This window comes from Cardiocondyla obscurior, linkage group LG25 (assembly GCF_019399895.1).
Source record: "Cardiocondyla obscurior isolate alpha-2009 linkage group LG25, Cobs3.1, whole genome shotgun sequence".
Taxonomy (NCBI): domain Eukaryota; kingdom Metazoa; phylum Arthropoda; class Insecta; order Hymenoptera; family Formicidae; genus Cardiocondyla; species Cardiocondyla obscurior.
Window position 1 is genome coordinate 1,908,934 of NC_091888.1, and position 9,464 is coordinate 1,918,397.

General features: G+C 34.0%; 3 protein-coding genes across 6 annotated transcripts; 1 reads left to right on the forward strand and 2 right to left on the reverse strand.

The window, feature by feature from the left end:
• Window positions 1-65: 65 nt before the first annotated feature.
• On the forward strand, window positions 66-4,349 carry LOC139111786 (acylamino-acid-releasing enzyme). Of its 3 annotated transcripts, none has more exons than XM_070672292.1 (15): window positions 66-442; window positions 754-838; window positions 943-1,160; window positions 1,247-1,410; window positions 1,483-1,631; window positions 1,707-1,968; window positions 2,047-2,198; window positions 2,283-2,451; window positions 2,538-2,792; window positions 2,866-3,003; window positions 3,080-3,300; window positions 3,379-3,458; window positions 3,534-3,581; window positions 3,767-3,985; window positions 4,178-4,349. In XM_070672292.1, the coding sequence occupies exons 2-15, from the start codon at window positions 830-832 to the stop codon at window positions 4,296-4,298; spliced, it is 2,205 nt and encodes a 734-aa protein (XP_070528393.1). In that variant the 5' UTR covers window positions 66-442; window positions 754-829; the 3' UTR covers window positions 4,299-4,349. The 3 variants fall into 3 exon arrangements, with proteins under 3 accessions (XP_070528393.1, XP_070528394.1, XP_070528395.1); XM_070672293.1 differs by having other exon boundaries at window positions 66-368; XM_070672294.1 differs by lacking the exon at window positions 3,534-3,581 and having other exon boundaries at window positions 73-442.
• On the reverse strand, window positions 4,317-7,167 carry LOC139111792 (uncharacterized). Of its 2 annotated transcripts, XM_070672307.1 has the most exons (5): window positions 6,751-7,167; window positions 6,435-6,667; window positions 6,106-6,367; window positions 5,832-5,947; window positions 4,317-5,711 (listed from the first exon to the last, which is right to left on the reverse strand). In XM_070672307.1, exons 1-5 carry the CDS (start codon window positions 6,833-6,835, stop codon window positions 5,493-5,495), a joined length of 915 nt encoding a protein of 304 aa, XP_070528408.1. In that variant the 5' UTR covers window positions 6,836-7,167; the 3' UTR covers window positions 4,317-5,492. The 2 variants fall into 2 exon arrangements, with proteins under 2 accessions (XP_070528408.1, XP_070528407.1); XM_070672306.1 differs by having other exon boundaries at window positions 4,317-5,947; window positions 6,751-7,165.
• Window positions 7,168-7,498: 331 nt separating this feature from the next.
• On the reverse strand, window positions 7,499-8,838 carry LOC139111793 (tRNA (guanine-N(7)-)-methyltransferase). Its single transcript, XM_070672308.1, has 6 exons — window positions 8,703-8,838; window positions 8,496-8,629; window positions 8,240-8,424; window positions 8,049-8,162; window positions 7,884-7,985; window positions 7,499-7,802 (listed from the first exon to the last, which is right to left on the reverse strand). The coding sequence occupies exons 1-6, from the start codon at window positions 8,786-8,788 to the stop codon at window positions 7,671-7,673; spliced, it is 753 nt and encodes a 250-aa protein (XP_070528409.1). The 5' UTR covers window positions 8,789-8,838; the 3' UTR covers window positions 7,499-7,670.
• Window positions 8,839-9,464: the final 626 nt, after the last annotated feature.

Sequence of the window (9,464 nt, forward strand, 5' to 3'; positions counted from 1 at the left end):
GCGCCGTTTCCGCCAATTCTGTGAGTACGCCTTTTTTATAATGGCTGCTAAAAGGCGTGGCCACGGAATTAGCGGGAACGGCGCTCATCCATACAACCAACTTTTTCCTTCTATATTTCTAATATTTCTCGAGCATTTTCGGATACTCAGCGCCGCAAAACTTCGCGATTGACGAATTTGTCATATTATTTATTTTTTATTTCTCGGTTATTAATATTGGCGCATGATTAAATTATCGTTTTTTTTTTTTTATTGCAATTGAGGATTAAATATTATTTATTCCATTTTTAATGTATTATTTAATAACATTAGACATTACAAAACGTGCGCTTTGCTTTTTGTTGGGTGAGTGTAGAAGGATACTGATGGTAAGTCTGGTGATGGGAGTCAACTGACGCGAAATCAAACACATTCATATTTATACATTAGAGACATTTACGAGGTACAGATTTATGATATATTTATACGTAATAATTGTTATAACTTTCAGCATACTAATTCTTTTGCAGCGTGTTAAATTTAAATTTACTTCATGTTTATAACCTTACTTTAAGGCTTTAAGCGAAACGCTACAAACAATAAATGCACCTATTTCTTGCTTTTTATACCTTTTTATAAACAATTTAACACAATTTGACAAAATACTCTCGCTTAGTGTTTTTGTTCATTGCCGTGCAACGGTAGAAAGATAACGCGATATCTTAAATTGTTCATGTTATCAGTATAAAGTGTAAACAAAATTCTTTATTGCAGAAGAGCATCTGAATTTGATACTGCTTAATTCACTCTTCGTGAAAAGATCATTAAGACGTGATACGAAAATATCAGGATGGTTCAGGTAGGCAATAATTTTTTATATTTTAATTTTTTTAATAATAATTTTTCTCTTATCAAGCAGAGTGTGATTGGGCAAAATAATAAGCACAGAGAATATCTTTACAGGTGAAGGAATTGGTGAACCTATATAAATCGCTAGCTGCATATCCATCTTTAGGCAGTGCACAGATTCTAGGTGCTAAGAATGGCAGATTGTCCATACAGGGTACATGGACACAGAGGAATCTAGAGAGAAAAACAGACCAACGTTTTTTACAGAATTATGATTTAAATTCAGACTTATCTCCAATTTCTCTTGGGTTTCCAGTTGATATTACTACAGAGTATGCAATTTGAATGTCAATAATAGGCTAAGTAGAATTTTTAATAGTATTATTGCTTACATTTAAATATATCTGTTTTTAAACAGGTTGATGTCCACTCTGACAAAAGATGAAGAACGTAAGGCTATATTGCGTCAAGCTACTATTGATAATTCCACAAAACAATTTATAGAAATCTGGGATAAGCAACATTTTGTAAAAAATTATGACTTGTCTGCTCTGGATGTTCATGGTGACGTTTACACTGATGGTATGAGCTTCAATCTTTTTTCTGAAGTTTTGAGTAGTACAAATTATATTAATTATGAATTTTTTTATGCAGCTGAATTTCGTTCATTTGAATGGTCAGCAGATAATACCAAGGTTCTGTACATAGCAGAAAAGAAGCTTCCTAAGTCAGAGCCATTTTATAAGCAAAAATCATTAGATAAGAAAGATAAGGAGAAAAAAGAGAATGATGAAGCAACAGTGGTAAATTTTATTTCTTGTTTTTTGGAATTATAAAGTTTTATTTATGTGCGCGTATCTTATTTTTATTAATTACAGGGTAATGAATATATTCATAAACCACATTGGGGAGAGCAATTAGTAGGTAAACACCGACCTGTCGTTGCTGTTCTTGATACAACATTAGATACCATTACAATTTTATCTGGAATACCAGATGAGCTTTCTCCTGGTCAAGTAATTTGGACAAAAGATCAGGACGTAGTCGGTGTTGCTTGGAAACATGAACCATTATACTTGGGTCTTACTGCATGTACTAATAGATATTCTTGGATATTTTTACTTAAAAATGGAGAATATCGTAAGAGACATTTAAATAATTAGTAGAGAGGATATATGATACAGTAGTAAAAAAAATATTATAACTTTTGTCATACAGGAAAATTATCTGATGACGGATGTGCTGTACACAGTCCCAGAATCAGCCCTGATGGAAATTATCTCGTGTGGTTACAGAGAAAAGCAGGTGTCGTTCCTCATCATAATGTGCACAAGCTAGTATTACGAGATTTGAGAGTGGAGGAAAATCATGTAAATTTATATTAACAATTAACTTAATTATAAGTCAAACATGAAACTACATTAATATTTTTACTTACTTTGTTTTGCATCTAGACTGTTGAGATCGTGGAACCAGTAAAAACAAGTAAAACAATTAATCATAACAAACAGTTTTACGGAATATATGGTCGTTTACCTCGTCGTTGTTGGAGTGACGACTCTCAATACTTTTTTTTCAGTACGCCTCAGAGAAATAATATCGTCTCATATATCGTGAATATAAGTAAGATATTAAAGCTTTATTGGTTAAATAATAATTTAATACATTAATATATATTTTTGTGAATAAAAAAAAAATTTTTTTTGCAGTAACAAAAGACATTACTGAGATAAATAACGACAAAAGTAGTCTTGCTATACTAGATGTAAAAGGAGATGTAATCGCGTTTGTGAATACTTCTTTAACACAACCTGCTAGTCTAATGGTAGGTCGTTTTAAGATTGATGCAGCAAATAGTGGTGATATTTCCAAGATTGCGATTACAACACCAATGAAAATACATGGCTTCGAAGAAATTATATATGAACCTAATGAATACACTTACAATAACGATGATATTATAAGTAAGCAGGTCGTATTATCGTTAACACAATTTTTCTTGATATAATTACTTAAGTGCTTTTTTTTATTTTTTAGAGCAATTTAACTATATTTATTTCGGTCCGAAAGGTGGAAAAAGTCAGTCGGTACCTTTTATACTTATAGCACATGGAGGACCTCACAGCAATTTTGCAAATACATTTTCTCTCGAATCTGCTTTCTTTATATTAGCAGGTAATAAATAAATCACAACTTTCTCGTCATATAAAATTTTAGGAAGTTTATTACACTTTAATTTTGCACAATTCAGGTTTTGCGATAGTACTAGTGAACTATCGTGGTTCTACGGGAATGGGTAGCGCGACAGTTGAGTATCTTCCAGGAAAAGTCGGGAATGTGGATGTGAAAGATTGCATAACTGCCACACAGGATGCACTTAAGAAATATCCTTGGCTGGATTCTAAGCGTATAGGTCTCTGTGGTGGGTCTCACGGTGGATTCTTGGTAACACATTTGAGTGGACAAGCTCCAGTAAGAGAATCAAACAATAAATTTGCACAATAATATATTAATATAAATATCGACGTAAAAACGATCTTCTTATTACAGGATCTGTTTAAAGCAGTAGTTGCAAAAAATCCAGTGATCGACCTCTCCGTCATGTTCGGTATATCCGACATTCCAGACTGGTAAAGAAATATTTAATACTTAATAACAACGTTCCTTACGTCTTAATTATTCAATGTCCCGTATTTGTATTTCAGTCGCAATGCTCTAACTACGGAAGAAATTATAGCGTATCTTCATAATGTGTAAGCTTCGTTATGTGTATCAATATAAATGTATCGATAATCGCGAGTATCCTAAATTTGACTGAAATACATATTCTCTTTTTTATATGAATGCACATAAAATATTTATGACAGTTTACACAAAAATATTTGTCTTTTATCGTCGTTTTTATTCATACTAACAATAATTTAATTTTTCGTTACAGGTGTATTGTAGAGGCAGGTCTTTTATGCAATATTATTTCTGGTCCGTGGCCCGAAGACATTGACATGCTTGTTAAAATGAGGAAATGCTCACCTATTATACATGTTGATAAAGTCAAGGCACCAACATTAGTCTGCATTGGAACGAAAGATCTACGAGTACCATGTTCTCAAGGAACAATGTGGTACAACCGCCTCAACATTAATAAAGTAAAAACTAAGTAAGTTGACAACTTTTTTCTTTTAATGTCAGTTCTATCGATTGATGATCCGAGTCTATTTATTTAATTAAATCGATTCTTTAATCTTATATAACGTAAGAACTTATAAAAATACCACGTATCCTGATCCCCGATCCTCATCTTTTTTATTCTTTTCTTTATTTGTTATTAAAAACAAATTTGACGTTACAGAATGCTTGTGTACGATGATAATCATCAGTTATCATCTGCTTCAGCTGAAATTGATCACATTATCAACGATTGCTTATGGTTACTGGAACACACGTCCAAAGAATTTGAAGACAAAAAATAAATTCAACATTTGGTCATGTGTATATATACATAAATTTGTATTATCAGAAAATGAATATTTACATGATTTTACATACATAATTTTGTAAAGAGATTTACATAATATTCAACCTCCAAAAATATACGCACACGTCTAGTATTTGTATACAATTTTATAAAACTTTTGTTTTATATACGTACAAAAAATGTTATACATTTATATATAATTTTATATATATATATATATATATATATATATATATATCGCACATACTCGAGTAACGCATAGCATTCTCAAAACGTGCTACGACATAGCGAGTTCACATACCACGATCGTTTATGAACACAATAGGTTCTACTTGTTGAAAAATAAAACATTATTGTTGTATCAAGTATTGTCACAAGTAAAACGATATAACAAAAAAAAAGAACTAATAGATATAACGCTGGTGAGATAGCTTTAAATTTAATTAACGTATTAAAAAAAAATACTGCATTATTTTAATATGGAAAATTATAACATTTTATCAAATATTACGAAGTTATTACGAGGTCTTATAAGACTTTTATTTCTTTGTGCCGTTCTCGTGATACTTCTTCAATATTTATTGGAAAATAATACAAAACATTCACATTTAAAGCTCGTTTTCTCATTGTAATCACAAGTTATATAAGAAAAATCGTTATATGAATATTTTTTCTTGCAATACATTATTGAACACTACTAGCGTATAAAAAAATCTAATTTACTTCAGCACGTTTTGCAAGAAAAAACTCATACTATTTTATGTTTCTGACGTCAAAAATGACAATTACAGCGAAAACGAGAACTTTAAAATAATACATTTTAAAAAAACTTAATTAAACGACCTATTAATTGTTATATTTTGCACAATCTCACTAATATACAAAAAGAAAGTGAAACATGCAGCGCTGATATAACCGTATGTAAATACGCTGTATGCAATAACTCAGATAGGTATGAACGATAAATAGTTCAATTACGAGGAATTACTTTGGTTAAAATGATTGAAATTGATTTTATGCAACCATTGCATTTAACTTTGATTTATCAAGGTATTTTTTCATAGTAAAATCTTGTTCTTTAAAGAACAGTGAGCGCAGATATTTGTCTAGTTACGTCACTAGACATAATACAATGTAGCGTCTAATTAAAACATTAGACGGTATGTTTAATGCATTCGGATTCAATAACTTACGATCTTGCGGGATTACTTTGTTCGGGAAACAACGAGTCGTAACTGGGTGGCAGATCTTTATCAGCGACAGGCGAGGACACCGCTACTTCCAACATAGGGGCTGTTGGTACTCCGCGATTGGATCCTTGGCCTCCATCTTCGCCTGGAAAAGAAGTTGGCCGCGAGCACGCATTCGGACCAGCACAATCCGACGACCAACACAATTTTTGTGACTTCTTGCAGATCCATAGACACATAACGAAAATAATGAAACATAGGATCATGGTGGTGACTGCTCCTACTGTGACTTTTGTGGCAGTATCATCCTTTGGAAATCGATCGTAGACGCAACTTACTTCATCTGAACATATATTGGGATGACAATTGAAGATCTTGTCACACATATACTCTTTCCGAATGCATTTATCAAATCCAAGCTGGCTGTATTTCTCAGGATTTGTTTGCGCGCAATCTAAAAATAAATAATCAAGCATGTCTATAATCAGGACATATGTCACATATTATATAATAATCTTAAAAGAAAATACTTTTACATGTTACAGGTCGAAAAATACAACACATTAAAATTTCAAAGCAATCAATAACGAAGGCTGTCCGCTTTAGATTTACCTTTGAATGGAGTATACACTAAAGTAAGATCTAGAGATTGTCCCGCTGGCAGTTCATCGCGGGAAATGAATATTTCAGTTTCTATTGAAGAACTCTTTGAATTCCAACCTGAATCAATGGGATCATATTCTGCAAATACGTTATAATCGCGCGGTCGATCAGCGTTCTCCGGTGAATCCAAATAAGACTCGGAAATTGGTGACAGAAGAAGATTTACATTTCCACAGAACTTCTGTGTGCTATGGCCATCACTTCTCTTGAACTAATAAAACATTTGTCAGGATTCTGCTGTTAAAAATTTGTAATTGTAATTATTTTCATCTGCTTACCCGTACGTAATCGATACACCCCTTCTTATCGCGACGGAAAGACATCTTATGAATAACCGCAAAAAGGCCTTCTCTCTCTCTGGTCTTAAAAACAAATGTACAGCGACGATCATTGTTGACGACCCAATGGTCAAACATGTGATGCGGTGTGACAATCGCCGCGGTACCGTTGGGCAGATTGAGCACATGCTTTTTATTTAGGAAGTGACAGATTTGCTCTTGTTCGAGGCTGTCTGTGGAAAAAAAAGAGTAGAGGTGAGGTTAAGCGATGCATAACGAGAAAGAGAAATCTCTGCTACCTCCGGTTTAAACTTACAGTCGGCGTAATGTTGGTAACATGCGCACGAGCACAGGAACGCGATCATGATCAGAAGGTGGATGACCCATGTTTTTCGGGCCATCTTCAAGGGTCACGATCGCGCACAGCTGAATGTCACACGGCCATACAGAATACGCGGAGAACGGCCCAGATTTCGTGAGTAGCAATGACGCGAGACGCTTTATGAAATCTTAACGAAAGATTATTTCCAATAGCGGTGCCCGAGGCTGATTGCGCGATATTGTTTCCAGGAAATGCGTCACCCATTCGTCCCCCCGAGGGTGACCAAACAAGTTCTGAGGTTCTGGCCGTTCTGGAGTCCTAGCTGATGAGTTGGTCGACGCCACTGTGACTGCAACCTTCGAGCGGATAAACATCGATGGCGCGATCGAGACCTCGACGATAGATCCTGCGTTTCTAAGAAAGAGAGAGAGAGAGAGAAAGAGAGAGGAAAAAAAAAGAAAGAATGTTTTAATCAATCTAATACAAACCGAAAAGAAAAAAATGCATTACGAAGAGTAAACAATTTACGTGGAATTTGGAAATGTAGAAATAGGTACGTGCTGTAAAATGACTCAACGAAAGTTGCGTTAGCGTTTGACTTCTTGTCTATGTTTAATAAGAACGCGATTTTGATCAAGATAAACATCATAAACATTTGGCTCAAAATGCAAATTTAATTCAGTATTATCAGGCTACTTAAACATAGTATCCAACATGAGTAGGAAAAAGCAATCAAACGAGGTATTACGAAATATATTTTATTTTCAAAATATAATTATAAATTTTATGTATTTTGTTTTGAAAACAAGATTACTACACCAAGACAGATATCCCATAGTCGTCAGAATTAATAGTTATTTAAAATATTTAAAACTTATATACATTAATTAGACAATTATATTTAATTGTCATTGTTAACTATTTCTTGCAACAGAAGGATCTATGATCCTCTTAAATACAGCTAAAAATTTATTTCCTTTGTTCCTTGTCACTTTCTTGCCTTCTTCAGTGCTTTCGTATAATTTTTCCACTATTGGATCTGCTGCCTGCATCAATTAAATTTTTATTAGTATTATTATTATTTATTATAACAAAAAAAAATTAATAATAAGCAGTTATATTTTTACCAAATCCTGCTTGGTAACTTCTTCAAACAGTGGATGCTCTTGAAAGTGTTGAACTATCCATTTATGTAGATCTTCCACATCTGTTACAGTATACACAACGGCCTGTGAAGCAGTGATTTAAAAATAATCTTGTAAGAAATACGATAACAATTAAGTAATACTTACTCCTTCAGCTAAAACATAGGCGTACTCTGCCAGCAGTGATTTGTTTATAATTCTCCATTTATGTTTCGACTTTTTGAAATGTGGATCTGGGTACAGGAAAAACATCTTCTTTAGCTACAAAAATAAAAAATGTACAAGATTAATGTACAACACATTCCATCTTATTAAACAATTAAGACTTATTTATTTACTTGTCCTTTGTAAAAATAATTTGGCAAATATTTCATAGCGTTTGTTCTTAGGCAGGCGATGTTTTGGTACTGGCCAGGATTTTGTGACCGTAAGGCAGCAATCCGATTTATAACATAATTTGATACTTTTATTCTAATTTCCATACCAAGTATCAGATTATCCGGGAACATAGGAGACAAGGTAACTGAGAATTAATTCATTAATTGATTATATTGATTTTTTAATAATATACTACAAAGAAAAAAATTTAATTACCCAGCAACCCTCCATAGCCACAACCAATGTCGGCAAATTCTACACGTTTCTGTATCTCTGGCACGTGTTCCATGCTGGTTTGGAAGTATTGGGGATATAAAGTGCTCCAGTCCATTAAATCTGGTTTTATCGGGCTGTAACATGTAAGTAGAAAATTATAATAACAGTGGCATATAGTTAAAAAAAAAATTATGAAAAACTACTCACTATTCAATACAGTGATCGGCTATGGGATTTGAATGTGCGCGTTGTCTATAATACTTCTTTTGAGGCAATGCCAACGTCGTCGACATGATTACGACCGAGCTTAAAATTTTCAAATCCAAGTAATACGGAAGATATCTATTTAATTCTTCCCTCACCGATGAAGTGCGCCAATATGTGATTTAAGAGGTTACATTCAGTCGTAAAACATCTTTTAATCATCGCATCCTGTTCTGACAAAATAAATTACGTTCCATCATTCCAGAAAAAAGAAAAAAAAGGAAGTACAGATGTATAACAAAAAAGAAAAAAAACCCAGTTACAATTTATCTCGAGCTTTTAAAACAAAATTTGAGGCACCGCGCGCTTTGCAAACGAAAAAAAAAAAAAATGTAAAAGCGTGTAAAAATCACTGCTTAACGAAAAACGCAGAAGTACGCGCAGCGAATGCACTATTTCTGTCTACCGCGAGTTGCCGGTAACGACAAATCTACACATGCATTTTCCAAATGTACACATTTGTCATATATACTGACATGCAAACTTACTGTACGTTCAAAGCGCGGAGAAAGCGGAGGCGCACGTGCGCGGAAACGATCAGCTGTTTGGGGAGTTCGTGCAGTATGCTGGCGCTAACTAGCGGACGGCGGCGCGCGTGAGAGAGACGTCTGCGAACAGGCAGCGGGGGATGATCTCAACCGCGCACGGGTGCGAGGACTTTCCTTTGTTATTGCGACCGCGTCGTCGTCGTCTTCCTTCATCGCC

Excerpts from the sequence above, each read along its gene's own strand:
- LOC139111786 (XM_070672292.1), top strand. Across the intron at positions 1,161-1,246 it reads CCAGTTGATATTACTACAGA|GTTGATGTCCACTCTGACAA; the intron begins GTATGCAATTTG and ends GTTTTTAAACAG. Across the intron at positions 1,411-1,482 it reads TGGTGACGTTTACACTGATG|CTGAATTTCGTTCATTTGAA; the intron begins GTATGAGCTTCA and ends TTTTTTATGCAG.
- LOC139111792 (XM_070672306.1), bottom strand. The coding sequence starts at position 6,835 with ATGGCCCGAAAAACATGGGTCATCCACCTTCTGATCATGATCGCGTTC. Across the intron at positions 6,668-6,750 it reads TTACCAACATTACGCCGACT|ACAGCCTCGAACAAGAGCAA; the intron begins GTAAGTTTAAAC and ends TTTTTTCCACAG. Across the intron at positions 5,948-6,105 it reads AGTGTATACTCCATTCAAAG|ATTGCGCGCAAACAAATCCT; the intron begins GTAAATCTAAAG and ends ATTTATTTTTAG.
- LOC139111793 (XM_070672308.1), bottom strand. The coding sequence starts at position 8,788 with ATGTCGACGACGTTGGCATTGCCTCAAAAGAAGTATTATAGACAACGC. Across the intron at positions 8,630-8,702 it reads GCCGATCACTGTATTGAATA|CCCGATAAAACCAGATTTAA; the intron begins GTGAGTAGTTTT and ends TACATGTTACAG. Across the intron at positions 7,803-7,883 it reads AAGTTACCAAGCAGGATTTG|GCAGCAGATCCAATAGTGGA; the intron begins GTAAAAATATAA and ends TAATTGATGCAG.